The following is a 16,633-nucleotide window of genomic DNA, read 5'->3' on the forward strand; positions in this document are numbered from 1 at the left end:
CGAAAATTAAAGCTAACAATGACACTACCCTTCAGGTCAGATTACTTGTATAGTACCTCTAGACTCAAAGAGGCCTTCCTAACCCTGGCTTGCCTCCCCCACCACCAGTTGGAATATCCAGTCCCAAGGATATTTAATATGGTTCTATTGCTCTTCTGCATTGCCTTTCTGCCTCCTATATATACACACATGTGCACACAGGCAGACACCCACACAGCTAGTCTGTGATTGATGGTCTAAAGGCGTGGGCAAAACAAGAGATGCTGTGAAGTCACATCTCCACTGACCCTGATGTCAGCCCACCCCCACCGCACCCCGTGTTCCAGCATAATGGAGGCCCCCAGATGTAAAAAAAAAAGACTCCTTTTTGACTAAGCAAGGAAACCCCATTTTAAAGGATCAGACATGAGGCCCAGATGGAGGAGTGAAGCCTGACAGACCCTCCCCCTCGACCCTGGCTTTTGACCCTAGCCTGCATGCATGCCTGATAAACAGGAAGGCATCCGCGCCATCAGTGTCCATCCGTCTAAGTGCATCTGAAACCCGTCTGGGCCATCAAAGCCATCCCTAGCCATCAGGATCAGACTAGAATGGACACCATCCTCAAGGAAACAATCCCCCATTGTGTTCCACTCCTTGGAAATGGTGGATTTGTAAACAGGTTCTTACATTTAGACAGATCCTGCCCTGGCTTTGTGTTGGGGTGTTGTTTTTTCTCCCCTGAACAATGTCCTTTCCATTTGGAACAGCCGTTCACACTATTGTCCTAGACCCTTGGACTACAGGAAACAGCCCAGATTCTTATCAGCTGAGGCGGGTGGAGGTGGTAGGCACAATGAGATCATGTCCACCGAGCAAGCCGCTGTTCTGACGGGGCATTCTTCTACATCTGTCTGTGGAGCAGAGCTGCCTCGACTCCCAACCGGCCAGTCCGGACTTCAAGTGTCCCTAGTACAGTCCCTTTTATTTGAAGGTAGACACCTGGATTCTGTTCCAGAACTTTTTTTTTAATTCACCTTGGAATCCTAATCAGGTCACAGCTTTCTGATGGCCCTGATTGTTCCTCTCTGTCCTATGGTATACTCATGGGAAACAGATACCATTGATAGATTAGAGTCTTGGAGTCTATTCCTCCCTGCAGTCCCCCATCAGTGGGACAGGTTCCCAGCTGGCTGGAGGCCTCTAGGAAGAAATCCCAGCATCCCTTACAAGCCTCCCTGGAGAATTCGCAGCAGTTCTTACCTCCGACAGAGAATGGTTGAGGAACTAGAAGTTTCCTTAATGAAACTCCATCGAAGAAAGTGAAAGGCATCATTATAAGGCAGCCCTGGAGGAAAGGGGGCCGAGGTGAACAGACTGGGTGGGGGCAAGTGGGTGCAAGGCCATTGCTGCTTTCTTCATCTCCAATAGACCAGAGAGGAAGGTGAGTCCGGAAAAGGAGCCGGGCGGGACCCCAACAGCCCCCAAGCTTATCAGATATCGTGTCCAAATCTGGCCCTGGACTCCGAAGTTTGTAGTCTCAGAAAAACATGGAGATTGGTTTCTGGTGTGTGCTCAAGCTTCTCCTCACGGAGTGCACCCCTGAGCCCAGGACACAAGTGGGGTTCCAGTGAAAACTGGACTATTTCTGAGTACCTCTCTCCTCCTTTTAAGAAAATGGTGCCTGGGTGGTGGTGGCACATGCTTTTAATGCCAGCCCTTGGGAGGCAGAGGCAGGTGGATCTCTTGTGAATTTGAGGCCAGCCTGGTCTACAGAGAGAGTTCCAGGACAGTCAGAAATACAGTTTAGAAAAACTAAACACAAAACAAAACAAACAAACAAAACTAAAAAAAAAAAAAAACAAAACAAAACAAAAACCATGGTACTGCCTAGAGAAGCCTCCATTTCCTGGGCTGACAGAGTTGTGCAGATTGGTCTTCCAGGAAGCCAGGCTGCTGCCAGCTACAGAGAGGATTGTCTTAAAGGAGACAGTCTCTTGGTAACTTCTATGTTCACTCCTCAAGATTCTTGGGATGTCTAGGACCTGACCCAAGCTTAACTAAATCAAAGAGAAGCAAAGAAGCCATTTGAGACAGCAGAGAGGCTGCTCCCTCATTCTGACAAGCTCCCCACCCTCCCTGAGAAATTGCTCTGCTCAGTTCAGGACAGTCACAGCCTCTCTGTCCCCACCCACCCACCCCCACACAGAAAACCATACAAGACATTAGAAGAGGCAGAAGAGGCTGAGGAGGCAGGCTGAGGGTAGGAGAATGGAGACAGAGCAGGAAAGACCCCAGACCCACAGTTCCTCTGCTAGTGGGTTTACAGCTCTGCCTCCAGGGCAAAGGAAGCAAAGACCACATGACATCTGGGAGTCAGGACCTCCAGTGTTTACCAACTTGGGAGGCAACGATTAACAAATTAATCTCATGTGTAAAGGGAAGGAATTAATCTAATCAGCACTTTTAAAAAATGTGCTCTTCAGAACATTAGAAACAAGATGTTAGCAGCCCAGGAAAAGAGAGAGAGAGAGAGAGAAAGAGAGAGAGAGAGAGAGAGAGAGAGAGAGAGCGTCAAAGGCCATGGCCATGCCACAGTAATGAGGAGGTAGGTGAGAGGCCATTACAGGAGTCCACAGGGGAGTAGCCCCCCAAGCACAGGGCAACCATGAACGCAGAAATCCTGCAATCTGCCAGACCATGGAGACCAGGAAGGAGGTCATGAAGGATTTCCTGGGATTAGCAGTTCACAGGAGACAATTTTGGCAACACTTGACTAGTTAGTCTCTTTGTCTACACCTCCTTTTAATTCTAAACCTGTTTGGGAAATCAGGAACCAGGGGTCTGGACAGCAGAGGAAGTATGAGAGTCAGAGGAAAAAGCTGCAAGAGAAAGATAGAGAGAAGGTGAAATTATTGAGGCCGGAAATAGGGCTTGAGCTAAGAAGTGAGGGGGAGGGAAGATGGGTGACAACTTTGGGAACGTGGGTGGCAGTGACAGCTGGGAACAGGGGCTGCGTGGTGTGGCCAAGGGGAGAGGGGGGCTAAGGGGGCCGCATCTGTACTCTTTGCTGGGCCAGTGCAATGGTGATGTCCCTAGTCAGTGGGGATGATGGCTTGAAGTGGGGCAACGGAGCGTCAGGTTCAGTGAAGCCTAGGTGTCTGTAGAGGGGGCCCAGGTTAAAAAGAGGACCTGGCTCCAGGGTCAACCTACAAGATGAGCTCAATGGCTGACCTGTTTTGTTACTCTCCAAGGGACCTATCCAGGCTAGATGTCACAGCTAGTTTCCTGGGGAGGTAGGCTGCTGTCCCCCTCTGTTTTGAAATGTTCATGTAGTTTTTTCCCATCATCCCCTAGCATCAGTGTAGACTTTGGGAAGGATGTCACTGTAGCAATGGGGATCGTGGTCAGAAAGTCTTCTGAGCAGGCCCAGTAGCTCACTCTCAAGGCTTCCCCTCCTCCTCAGAAGCTGTAGTCTAGCCTGGCCTGGGCATGATTTCAGTGACCTTAACATACATTAGTGTATGGCTTGTAATGAAGGCAATGCCAGGCTAAAAGGCAGTGTTACAAATGTCAAGAGTTGTGAAAAAAGGAATGGAGCCGCCTACGTGCCTGTGCCCTTTGCCAGCTTCTCCTGCCCCCTCAAAATCTTCTGAAGTTCCAGAATGGTCAATTTTATAAGCCCTCAGGACAGGATTTTCCTTGTGTATTGAGTAATCTTTACTTTATGAGCAAAACCCTCTGACTTCTTCCGCTGACGTACACTCTCTGTGTGCTAGAAAATGCCATCTCGGCTGACCATTTCCGGGAACACAAACTGTTCTTCCTTCCTCATTGGTAGCACACATTCATCAGTTTAGTACAAAAACACACAGATACAGTCATGATATAATTGGGTGATAGAAATAATTTTTTTCATCCCTTTATGGCTCTGCTTCCCTCATCAGAACTCAAAAGTAACCATGACAATAAAAATATCAATAGCAATTTCAGTAAGTATGCCTGGAAGACCGAGGAGCCAAAACACTAACACAAACACAGTTCACACAGTGTTCCCAGGTGCTCGGACCACAGTACCATGGGGAGGGCGGCTGTCGACAGGAGCTGTCCTATTCCCAAGCAGAGGGGTACATTGTTCAGAATGTCCAGTTCTTTCTTCCTATGTTTTCCAGTGCCATTTCTCCAGAGGCTCCTACCCAGAACTTGGCAAACCAGACTCGGTCCAAAGGCCACTGAGGGCTAGGTTGCCGCTTTCTGTCCTCTTAGGGTCTCCTCCTTCTAAAGGGTCTACCCCCTTCACTTCTCTGTCTCCACACCCCTTCTTTCCTCCAGCTCCCACCCACTCCTCTCGCCTCTTATTTCATCCACCAGTATCCCAAGGGGTGGCACCCACAAGTAGAAGGGAATCTGGGTTTGGGAGGGTGGATTTCAGGGCTGTTTGCCAGATGAGCAAAGTGGAGAAGGGGTGCACTTTCAGATCCCAGCACTGGGGGGAGGGGCAGATAGAGGAAATAAACCCAAGGTTTGGACTTCAATAAAACAAGAACCTCTATCTTGCTTTCTCATCTCCTCCCCCCACCCTCTCTTTTCTTTTTCCTTCTTTTCAAAGGAGGGATCTCACACTTGCCCTCTTGTCTGTCTTGTGCGTCACTAACTTGTTCACCCTCAGGCTGGGAATAGCTTTTCATTTAATTGTCCTCCTCCCCCACTCTGCTCCCCAGCTGGAGAGACAGCTGATGGCAAAGCCTCTCCCCTCCAGCCTAGGCCAGATGTGCCCTGGCTACTCAGCCTCTCCTAGAACAGCAGGACTGTCACTCCACCAGCTTTCTTCTCTATGGTCTCCCATTAAAAAGAGAGAGAATGGGAACTGGACTATAACTCAGTGGTAGAGCACTTGTCCAGCATGCATGAGGCCCTGGGTTCAACCCCAAGTACCACGAAAAACATGGGAGTCGTATAAATGAGCCATCATGACCACCCTATGGCTAGCAAGAAATATAGACTCAGGGTTGGAAATGTCTGGCCTACCCAGTAACTCCTGAACCAATTGATGTTACTTTGATACTTGAGGACACCTGTCATGGACCTGTCAGGGACCCACCCCTCTCTAGTTCCTTGTGACCCTAGACAAAGCCCAGCATGCTGACCCTGCCCACTGGCTGCAGTTCTCAGGGAGCCCACTTCTAACCTCACAGGCCTGAGAGTGCCTACCTCACCTTTAGAAAGTAGCCCGGGCCTCCTGCAGCTGCTCTCTCTACCCCACAGACCTCCTCCTGATGGTGAGGTGTGGGCACCCCACAAATGTGGCCTGACAGTTTGGGACCTGGTAAATGGGTACCATGCTGGTGTAAAAAGGGAGCTAGGCCACCTCCAAGCTCCAGCAATCCTTTCGTCTGTAAGAATGAGAGGGTGATGGGTTGAGGCAGAGAAACATCTAGATACCAACCATGGAGGCAGGTGAAGAGTGCTCCCCTCCCTCCTCCCCCCGTCACCTTCTCTCACACCTCTGTTGGGGCAAGAGCTTCTTCATGAGTGCCATCTTATGAGGCTGCTTTCCCCTTCTCTGGTGAACTGCCAATACAGCCCTCAGAGTCACCCATACACCCACTCAGAATGGCCATTGTTCTGCAATCTAAGAAAGAACCACCCAACTGTCTTGCCTCTGGGCACAACGGGAAATGTGCTCCGGAAGCCACACCATCTCTGAGAACAAATAGCAGGCCCCTTGGGACGTACAATCAAGGGGTGCCCGCTCCAGCCTGGGGCTGAGAACACAGAGACAGGGGGAGGCTGAGGTGCACGGTCCCTCCCACCAGCCTCTAGTCTTTCCTATAGGTGGTAGAGAATTCCATCTCTCAGAGATAACCAGGTGCCCTGGCCTCCTCTGCTCTAGCTGGGTGGGAGGGAGATGCTGTTGAGTCCCCCAGCCCAGCCTGTCCACCCCCTCCTCAGCCATCTTCTAAGCAGCTTCTACCTCCCGGGGTGTCCTATTGTGCTCACTCAGCACCCGACTCTTCACCTTCTTGCCCAACTCCAGCCCTGCCCAGCTCTTGCCCTTAGGCTGTTTTCCTCTGCCCCGGGAGGAGCCTGAGCGCTCCCCAACACCCCTACACCATACACGTTCACAGTACTCATCCACACGGGGCAGGTTTGCAAACCCAGCGAGCTGAAGGATGTCCTTATACCACGACTTGGGTGAGGCAGAGGCCAGGCCTCTCCAGGCTGAGGGTTCCTCTAGCCTCGGCTCCTGAAGGAACAGGCTGTCCAGCTGCACAGCTGCAATCACCTCCAGGGAAAAACGAACCACAGTCTGGGAGAAGCCATGCTCCAGTGTGGTGCAGGTATAATTCCCTGAGTCCAGGCGGCTGAGCCTCCGGAACAGCAGCCCCTGCTCTGTTTGCATGACACGCTCGTCTGTCTTCACCTACAGGGGGGTTAGGAGGGCCCAGGAGACATTAGCAAGGAGTTGGGGAGGATCTTCATCTCGCTTTCTTTGCCCTGCTTTTCCACATTTACCATCCTTAGGATCCAAGCCCTGGGCCCTCCCATTTGCTTATTCCCTCCTTCCCAATATGGGCCTAGAAGCTTGGCAGGATCTCAGGGAAGACCATGAGCTAATTGCAGGCAGCCAGGCCCATCTCTTCGCACGGCACAGGACAAGGACCTATGAAGGAGGCTTTCAAAGACTGAATGGCCGTGTGTGTCCCCAGGTCAGAGCACTAAGTTCTTCAGAGAACTCTGCAGATCACCAGGGAGCAGAGGAGTTAGGTGTGCGTCTAATGAGATTTTACTCTGAGCTAAGGAAAATTCTACAAACATGCGCATATTCACACACACATAAGCAGTCATGCTGGCCCTTCCCTGTCTTGGTCCGTCCTGTTCACTTCCCCAGAGTGCGAGGCCCACAGCCCAAGCCTCGGGTGGGCTAAGTGCCCACTCAAGTGTGGGAGGCAAGAGCTGGCCCTGAGCCCAAGTTCTACTAACTAACCCTGTCTGGTCTTTGGTCTGTGCATCTGCACACTGTGGGTAAACCGCCTGGGTGGTTAGCATTGTGTAACCTCATCTTGTTGCTCCCCCTACTCCAGGGAATCTCCTCAGTGTCCAGCCCTGCAGCTGGTCCCAGGCTTGCCCTCCCTGGCTCCCAAGCTGGAGGAAGAGCCCCTCTTGTAATTAAACCCCTCCTTCTTTCCCCTCCCCATGGGAAAACCCTTCACAAATCTGCTCTGCCTCACGCCCCAGACTGAAGCCATCTTGTGGGTGGATGGACCTTCCCAGTTGGGACCAGAAGAGGGCTTGGCCGGACAACTGGCTTCTGAGGAAAAAGCTTAGAGCTAGGTGTTGGGGACTGTGGATCCTCAGACCCTGAATTCTCTAGGACCCCTTGCCTTGTTTTTCTATGCTTGTAGCTGCTCTGAGCATGAGACCTCCCTGATGGCATGCGAATGGTTTCAGCTTGCAGCTGAAGGATCCCAAGAGCCAGGGCGTGGCCATTGGTCAGGGAAGGTACTATGCAAGCTGCCCTGGAACAAAATAAAGTTGGCATTCTTGGCATTCTTGTTTCAAGGATGACCCGTGTCTCTCTGTGTGCATGCTCGTGTGTGTGTGTGTGTGTGTGTGTGTGTGTGTGTGTGTGTATGTTTCCACCCAACTCATGAACCGACTTGTGGGAGGCAGGGTGTACAGTCCAGGTCCAGGCAGGCCTGGACAGCTAGCAACAGGAGGCAACATAGTGGTCAGGGACTAGGGCTGAGGGAGAGAAGAAACTCTGGGGAAGAGATCCTTTGAAGCTGAGCCATGTGTTAGCACAACAACTTGCAGACCACCTTGGACCCCTTTCCCTCTCTCTAACCTCTGCTACACCCCTCACAGTCTAGAGAAGCTGATTGTAGCTACATCCTAGGTACTCTCAGAAGCAGAAATATGGAGAGGTCTTTTTAGGTACCCTGGGGTATAATTTTTCTCAGGATGATCTTTGGTAGTTCACCCCAGAGTCCCTTTTTAGAGTTTAGGGTTTGGAGTTCATGGAGGGAAGCGGATCTCAAGGCCGGGTCTTCACTCACCTGGTCGGTCCCCTCATCCCCCGGTCTCTGTAAGAACCAGCGCACTGCAGCCTGGGGAGACTTGGGCAGACACTCAAGGAAGGTGCTGTTGTACTCTGTGCCAAAGACTCTGGTCGTCAGTCCTGAAGCTTCCTCTGTAGAGAGGACCAGGTCAGGTCAGCATGGGAACTCAGGGACCCCAGCTCTGAGGACCACAAACTAACTCGCACCAGATACCCGTGTGATGAGGACTTAGACATTCATCACCTGCAAGCCATTCTCAGTGCGAGAAGAGTGTAGCCCCACAAATAGGGAAACCGGGGATTTTATGACAATAGGACTTTTCTAAGCCTATACTTTCCAGGAATGAAGCCCAGTTCACAGGTTAATCCATATCCCTAGCCCACCACTCACTGTCATGGTTCTGGCCCTGGCCCAGACACTGCAGAGCAGGGTTGCCATGTCGGATGTCCTGCCTACGAAACCGGCGCTTGCCCAAACTCGGGCGGTAGCGGGTACAAGACGAACCATCCCAAGCACAGTATGGGTCCCGGGCCAGGCAACACTCAGCACAGGCACTGCCATAAGTCTCACACTGGTGCAGCTGCAGCCGGGCCACGCCCAGTGGCGAGCCCACGTACAGCGTTTGCTGGGGAAGGAACACAAGAAGAGCCGCGGTGAGCTAGGTTTCACCAACAGGCTCTCAACCCCCAGATTTCCTCGAGACCCATCAGTTTCAGGAAGACTTCCTGACTAGAGATGATGAATGTTCTCCAGACCATGTGCTAGGCTGTGAATGGATGGTGGTGGCCTGGTGGCTTTTCCATAAGACTTTTCCAGAGCCGGGCAGTGGTGGCCCATGCCTTTAACCCCAGCACTCGGGAGGCAGAGGCAGGCGGATCTCTGTGAGTTCAAGGCCAGCCTGGTCTACAAGAGCTAGTTCCAGGACAGGCTCCAAAGCTACAAAGAAACCCTGACTCTAGAAAAAAAAAAAAAAAAAAAAAAAAAAAAAAAAAAAAAAAAAAAAAAAAAAAAAAAACACTTCTTCGGGGCCTTCTTTGCTGTCAACCTTTGCCCGCTAGCCTAAAGAGACTTTGGATGATTGACCGCTGACTTCAGAATTGTACCTTGCAGGCATGGCCAAACTTCTGACATTGTGATATAACACTGTCATCTGCAAAGCTCATGTATGAGCAACTGAGTTATCAAAAACAAACTAGGGGAGGGAAAAAACACTTGTGTTTTAAGTTAGTTCATAATTTTGTGTTGGGCCACGCTCATAGTTCCCAGTATAAAAACTGAGGTTTGGACCAGTGATATGACTCTGCAGGTAAAGGTACTGGCCACCTCGCCTGACAATCTGAATTTGTCCCCATGCGGTAAGAGGACAGAATCCACTTCTACAAACCATTCTCTTATTTTCACCCTCCATTTGTCGCGATAATGTTCAGGGTCCTGTAGACTCAGCCTCCTGCTCACTGCAACACGAGCTTGGCAGGATAGTTTTTAAAACTTTAAGAAGTTGGGGTTTGCTCCCAGAGGCTGGGGAGGCACAAGGACCCAAGCTCAGTCCTCAGAAACTACATGTGAAAAAACAGGGTATGGTGGCCCCGTCTGCAACTCCAGGCTGGGGAAGCAGAGACATGTGGCTTTGGGGACGCCTGGCCAGCCACTCTAGCCTAATCGGCAGGCTCCAGGCCAACGGGTTGTCTCAAAGAAAGGTGAGCAGCACCTGAAGAATGACACTAAGGAGATAGATCCTCTAGCCAATAGGCAGACAGACAGACAGACACACATACACACACGGTTAAGGGCATACAGCACACCACTAAAGAGAGGAATCTTGTTTGATTAGAAATCTGAATTTTATTCCCAAGGCTCCCCCAGGGGCTTCTGTGGCTTTATCTGAACACATGACACTCGGCTCCCTGATGGACTTGGCCTTAGCTGCGAGACCTAATCAAATCTGATGGGCCCAGCTCTCCAATAGAACCCAAAGCAAGTTTAGGAGAGGGGACATGGGGAAGGGGTGGGCCTTACCCTTTTGACAGAGATCTCCATCTGGGTGATGGGTGTTGGTACCTGCAGAAGGGATGGGGTCTTAGGATGGGCTGGTGAAGACTGTGCCCAGCATCCCTGCCTTCAACAACCCCCAAACCCTGTGTAGGAGTCAGTTGCCCTCCACCTGATCACTGTACCTCCTGGCAGCAAAGGATGGGTGCGGTTGGGGAAAGGTGGTGCTTGAGCAGTCAAGGCACGAAGACGGAGAAGTCGAAGCCAGCCTGCTCTATATAGTAAGTCTCAGTCTAAGCTAAGCTACATAGAGACATGTGATCCCCAAAACGAAAGCAAACACTGAGTATGGTGGTGAGCACCTTTCGTGCTAGCGCAGAGCAGGCAAAGGTGGGTAGCCTTCTCTGAGTTTGAATGCAGACAAATAAATACATATACAGCTGGATAGTCTCTTCCTGACATCCAGAAATGTCCCCTCATCCTGGCTGGCCTGCAGGTCAAGCGGGAGACTCGGCACAGAGGTCTACCATCCCTTCCCATAGTGTTCCCCAGCCGTGAACCAACTGCCCTAAATCATTTGCCTCATGTCCAGAATCAAAACAGCCTCCCAAACAGAGACAACCCCTGTCCAGATATACGTGGGGAGGAGAACTCTTGGGGACTTGGAGTTTCACCCACTTTATCACTGCAAGTTGAACCCGATAAGGCTTTGTCAAAGGTGCTCACCTTGGCGTTCCTTCCCCAGAAAGCACCAGGCATTTGAGTCTACAGTCCACTTGCTACCTTAGCTCTCCCAGTACTATAGAAGCATCCCAGGGCCTCTTTAGCAGTACGTGCCATATTTTGAGCTTCTCCCCTGGAACCTACCCCAGGCCCAAGGGTGGGAGGTAGAGCCCCCCCCTCCATTGCTCACCTTAAACACCTGGAGCTCCTCCAGCACCACTTCTTCAGGCTCAGCCAAGCCACTAGCATGGAGGGCCATGACTTTGAGCACAGACCCTGAATCTGGAGCAAGGGAACAAGGGTTAGTGAGACAAGAAGGAAGGAACTGCCCTATCCCCACAAACCTGGCTACTTCTGTTCGCCCTCCTACCGGTCCCTAGGAAGATGACATCATAGATCCCATCCTCCGCCTCCACTCGGTCCACCACAATCTGGCGCAGCTGCTGAGACAAGTGAGTCTTGACCAGGACAGGGCGTCCACGCCTGGGCCTCACAGGCTGGAACATGAGTGGGTGGTCTCGGACAAACTGCAGCACCTCATCTGGGGAGTCCTTGGTGCTGCCAAAGGGTCGCCCAGGCTGTGCAGTCATCTTGCTAGGGCACTGCAAGTGGCAACAAAGGGGACACTTGCAGTCCCTAGGATGGCACTGCCAGGCCTATTTCCACCTCCGGGCGGGGGAGGGGGGCACGTAGCAGAGGCTCTCCTCCCAAGCCCTCTGGAGACCCGGCCCACAACTACCATGGGATGGATGTAAGCCTGAAGCTTTTCCTACAGAGGAGCTCCTCCCTACCCCTGCCCCCCACCCCTACCACCTGCATCGTCTACTTAGGACTCCTTTGCCTAGTCCAAGCAGTTACTTACTACGCCAGGACGGGGGAAGGGCACCTTGCCCCCATAAGGTCCCCACTGATGCTGAGGGCCATCTCGATGGGCAAAGGGCCCATTGAAGACCTCCCAGATGTCTACCATGTGGTACACACAGACGGCAAAGCCCTGGAACACAGCACTGCCAAGGACAAACAGGGACAATCAGGCCAGGCCAAGGGGGTTGCAGGTAATACAGACTGGCTCAGTAGGTGATACAGAAGCTGACAGTGTCTACTGAAAACAAAGACTGGAACATAGAGCACAGAGACAGTGACAAAACCAAGATAAGATGAGAGAAGAGTCACAGCGTCACCGAGTCAGGGAGAAAAACAATGGAAAGACTGTGGCGTGAGGGCAGAGGCTCAATAGAGAAACCAGACTGGGGTGGCTGGGTGCGGGACATAAAGTGTGCCCACCTGACGGTGCTGAACAGCGCGTACACCTCAAGGTTCTTCCCTGCCTTGGGCCACAGCAGAAACACGTCCTCTGGGACACAAAGAGAGGCGTCAGCATCATAGCAGCTACCAGGGTTCTGACTTACCTGCTCAGAGCCCTCCCTACCCCCAGAATCCAGTCCTGGTTGGCCATTCCCTTACCCAGTTGGTCAAAGTGAGTCTCAGCGCCACCGGGGCCAGGCACAGAGCATATCAGCCTGGCCTTGAGGAAGGTACTCCACTTGTTCACCAGCACCCGCTGGCCGCCAGCATCATTCTGGGGAATGGGAGGCTGGAGTTGGCTTTATGCCCCATGAGGGTGGGCCCCACTTTCTGTTCCTCTACCCCAACCATAGGGAGAGGGATGGATTTCAGCGCTGCATCCTTGCCTCAGTTTCTCTACTGTGGAGGGACAGTCTAGGAAGGAGGTCACAGCAGGGATCTTGAACCTCACCACCCCACCACAGCGCTTACCACACAGACTCGGCCCACACGGCTGATGGTGACATGACCTGGGCCACCATCTGGTGATGGGACAGTCTCAGAGAAGAAGAAGTAGACCTTGTCATCATCCCGGTCAGAGTTATCCGGGATCCGAGCAGCCATCACAAACCGGGGTTCTGGGAGAGTGACAGGGTGGTGATGTGACTGGGGAAGCCACATGACTCCCCCACCCCAGGAGCTAGAGGTGTGGCCTGTCCATCCTGTGCCACCTTCTAGCTGTCTTCTGTCACCACAGAGGGACGGATCCCAGGCAGCCTTGCCTTCAGGGGGCCTCACCATGCAGGATGCTCTGGTCAGAGTCAGAACGCAGGGCTGGTCTGGTACCCCCACTTCGGAAAATCATGGCCTCACGTCCAAGGAAATCAGCCGTGAGGCCTGTGTACAACTCCCCACCTAGAAGGGGCCAGGGTCAGGAGAGAGGGCCAGGCCCAGCAACCAGCCCATCCCTTTCCAGTGCCACAGGTCAACTCTCACCCTCCCGGCCCACTCTGGCTTGGTGTCACCCACCTACAAAGGTGCTGGCGAAGGGACGGCTTGGCTCGTGTGGGCAACGCCCCCTTCCATTTTCCACAGTGCTAGGTTCCAGGTGGAGCACGTGCTAGAGGCAGGAAAAGGGCACAGAAGGGTGTCACCTGGGAGAGAAGCAGGCCTCCACCCAGGCAGTGACCCTGGCGTGCAACTGGAGCATAGGGTGGGGGTAGAGGAAGAAATCCTCATCCAAGGCCTCTCTGATGGGGTCAGCACCCCAGCACAAAGGCGCCTTTCAAGCCCCTACCCCCTCTGTCTTACCCTGCTTCAATGGGAAGCGTTCAGACAGCAGGGAGGAAATGTCACTGCTTCCCAGTCTCTCATGGGGCCAGGACCAGGCTCACCTCCCCGCGATGTCCCACGGTGATGAGGGTGCAGATGGGCTGGAAGGCGCCAGTGCCACAGGCCAGCAGGTGGGTCCGGTTGTGGGGTTGTAAGACGCGCACAAAGTTGGCACACTCTGTCTGTGGAAGGGAGGCGCCCAAGGGTGAGGAAGAAGTGCACCATGCCCTTGGGTTCTAAGACTCAGCCCTGCTTCATATCAGCTCTGAGGACTTGGGTGAAGGTCACATTCTTCCCAGGCCTCCCAAACACTCAGGATCTGCTCCAAAGGCTCCAAGCAGAGGCACCAGGGGAGTGGCTGCAGGCCATGGCCTGGCAGTGGGTAGCTGGAAAGGCTCTTGTCAACAACACTCACCGAAGGATCTCTTCCCTTCCGGACACACTCTGCCCTCTGTCCTGGCTGTGGCAGCCACAGGACCTGAAATACAGCCAGTGCCTCAGTGTACTTCTACTCACAGTCTCGAGTCTCCCTCTTGTCTCCCATCTGGAGATGCCCCACTTTCTCCCCCATCGGTCCCACTCACCTCCCGGGGGTCTGGCCATGCCTGATCCAGCCTCAAAGAGTAGACAGCATCACGGGCTCCCAGAAAGAGGCGATCCCGATACTCATCCAGGTACATGACTTGGAGGTCTAGGGAGCCCCGTGGGCCCAGAAAGATGGCAGAGCGATTGGCAGACAGGAGATCTAGCAGAGATCAAGGGGGAGGGTTAGGGTCTGCTACTCAACCTACTTCCCCCAGTCAGATAGTGCAAATGGGGATCCCAGCTGTACACACACCACACACGCGCATCTGGAAAATGTTGCCATGCGCAGGATTGCTCGAAGGCTTTTGGGACATGGTTCTTGGGGCAAACAGTACAAGCAGCTCTCAGCTCCCACCCAATCTAGCCCAATTTACCTTCATTCTTTTTATTTTAAAGTGGTCCTGGAGATTATATTTAGGGCCACCTTCCATCACGTTCAGCACCCAAGCATTCTACCACTAAGCAAATTCCCAATTACCCTCCCTCCTCCATTCTTCAGACTCTTGATCTTTCAGCTGACCACTTACTTCCCAGGATCCTATCTGTACCTTGCTAAGTGCCGGGGAAGACAGCCCCACCAACAGAAATTATGTCAGCAAGCTTGACGAAGAGTCTGGAGAGTCAGGAGGAAGGTGGTAGAGTGTGAACATTTGCAAGACCAGCTCCACCAGGAAGGTGGACAGGTTCGGGGAAAGGGAACAACATGGCACAGAGCAGATTAGGCACAGTCAGACAGAACTTCAGCCTCAGAGTTCTTGCTTGGTAAATGACATTCTCCCTCACAGACACTGCCCTGCCAGCTGACCCCAGAGATGGAGGGATCAAGGGCCCCAAGAGTTATGGGTCTTGATATAGTTCCCTGGGGAGGCAGGAGTGATGCGTCAACAAAGAGCTGGTGGACTTGTTACTCTTGGGAAGGCTCAGAGCAACCCTTTGCCTAGAGCTCCTCCGGCCCTCCACGCCATCCCCAAACTCATTGGTGGTCTCTTCAGAAAGCCCTCCTTGGTTAATATGGACTCTTTACTTCCATCCTGCAGGCCATTTCTAGGAGCCTGATCTCCCCTCAAAACCGCAGCTCCCCTTGGTCTCCACAGCAAGCTTGGACCTTCCACTTTCTAACTGAGGTTCCCAGAGGAGAGTGATTCTTCCCCACAAGGACAGTCTGCAGGGCTGGTGAGACAGCTTAGTGAGCTAAGACACTTGGTACCAAACCTGACAACCTGAGTTTGATCCCTTGGAGCCTCAATTCTGCAACTTGTCTTCTGACCTCCACATGTGCAACATGTGCTCTCTCTCTCTCTCTCTCTCTCTCTTTCTCTCTCTCTCTCCATCCCTCTCCCTTTCCCTGTCTCTCTCCCTCTTGCCTCTCAAAATGAATAAATAAATAAATGTGATACATTTTTGGTGAAGAAGAATCTGTAATGAAATCTTAGTCTTAAGCATCTTTCCCCATAGACCGTCAAAGGAGACAGTACCACACAGCTAGATTAGAATGGGAGGCCCCCTCTGCACACACGTGCACACACACACACACACACACACACACACACACACACACACCACGCCGAATGGTAGAGGGAAGCTGAGACTCTCCTGGATGATAGGTGGAGAGGGGATGATAAAGTGATCTTGGATGATAAACCAGAACAGGCTGCAAGAGGCAGAAGAGGCTCCTCCCTTCCCTATGGCTCAGGACAAGGGCTGACTTCTACCCACACCCTTGATGTCCACCCAGACCCTCTCTATACACTCCCTTCTGCCTGTCCCTCTGTCCCCCTCCCAGCTCTGTGCCCATCCCTATGGAGGTCTCTCAGAATTTCCATCTCCCTCCCTCCCCTTGCAGCAGCCTCCTCAGTTTCCACCCTGCATTAGTCTCCCATTTTGGCCATGGCTCCCAGGATGTGTCTCTCTTTCCTCACACAGTCATCCTTAGCACCATTCAGGGGCTGACCAAGGGATCTACAGAGCCTGGCTCTACCCCTGCTGCCGATGGCTGGCTAAGGGATGTCCTAGAGCCACAGACATTCACAGACATTCACAACATGCACACGAACAGGGCAGCACTGGCCAGTACCTCTGTAGGAGAGCCGCAGACGGGGCACACTGGGGCTGGGACCAGGACTGGGGCTGCCCCCATGGAGCAAGAGGCTCCCCAGGAGGCAGCAGATGACCCAAGTCGAGGGGACCATGCTGGGAATCAAGCTCTGATCCAGCTGCTGGATGTAGTTTGCGCTGCTGCCACCAGGCCTGCTACTTATAAGGTGGTGACTCCACCCAGTGCTGGGTGGGAGGGCCGGGAGGCCGAGGGAAGCTGAAGAGCTCCAAGGCTGCCATCTACCTGCAGTTTCTCCAGCCACCTCAGTTGGCCCATTCAGTTCCTGGGCAGGAAGCCAGTCTGGTTCCCTCTTAGAAGACTCCCTCCTAGCTGAGGTGTGGATAGTTTAAATGATGGACACTCACGAATGCAAGTACCCAGGCTTCTTGTGGCAAAGGGGCAAGACAACCTGAAAAAGAGGTCAGGGTCAAGTGGGGGTTCTGCCTTGGCTCCCTGCCTCTCCAGAGACATGGTCGACCTGACTGCCCAGCTCTCCTGGACCGCCAAAGCTGCTGGGGGTAGAGAGCTCATTTCCAACCCAAGCAGCTCATCCTGGCAGGGGCTTAAGAACCACCACACTTCA

General features: G+C 52.8%; 1 protein-coding gene across 1 annotated transcript; it reads right to left on the minus strand.

Moving 5' to 3' along the window:
• Window positions 1-3,868: 3,868 nt before the first annotated feature.
• Window positions 3,869-16,203, minus strand: Sema3g (semaphorin 3G). Its single transcript, XM_048421221.3, has 16 exons — window positions 16,030-16,203; window positions 13,955-14,115; window positions 13,786-13,848; window positions 13,433-13,552; window positions 13,068-13,158; window positions 12,837-12,953; window positions 12,531-12,676; window positions 12,219-12,333; window positions 12,039-12,108; window positions 11,617-11,761; window positions 11,125-11,356; window positions 10,945-11,036; window positions 10,059-10,100; window positions 8,433-8,667; window positions 8,040-8,173; window positions 3,869-6,403 (listed from the first exon to the last, which is right to left on the minus strand). Exons 1-16 carry the CDS (start codon window positions 16,142-16,144, stop codon window positions 5,939-5,941), a joined length of 2,343 nt encoding a protein of 780 aa, XP_048277178.1. The 5' UTR covers window positions 16,145-16,203; the 3' UTR covers window positions 3,869-5,938.
• Between the last annotated feature and the right edge of the window lie 430 nt (window positions 16,204-16,633).

This window comes from Myodes glareolus, chromosome 5, assembly GCF_982192425.1.
Source record: "Myodes glareolus chromosome 5, mMyoGla1.1, whole genome shotgun sequence".
NCBI classification, from domain to species: Eukaryota; Metazoa; Chordata; class Mammalia; order Rodentia; family Cricetidae; genus Myodes; species Myodes glareolus.

What these genes read in the sequence shown, in the direction of transcription:
- Sema3g (XM_048421221.3), bottom strand. Translation starts at nt 16,144, where the DNA reads ATGGTCCCCTCGACTTGGGTCATCTGCTGCCTCCTGGGGAGCCTCTTG. An exon ending in GGAAGGGAAGAGATCCTTCG is followed by an intron (nt 13,553 to 13,785) that starts GTGAGTGTTGTT and finishes TCCCTTCCACAG; the next exon opens with ACAGAGTGTGCCAACTTTGT. An exon ending in CCAGGGCCAGAACCATGACA is followed by an intron (nt 8,174 to 8,432) that starts GTGAGTGGTGGG and finishes TCCTCTCTACAG; the next exon opens with AGGAAGCTTCAGGACTGACG.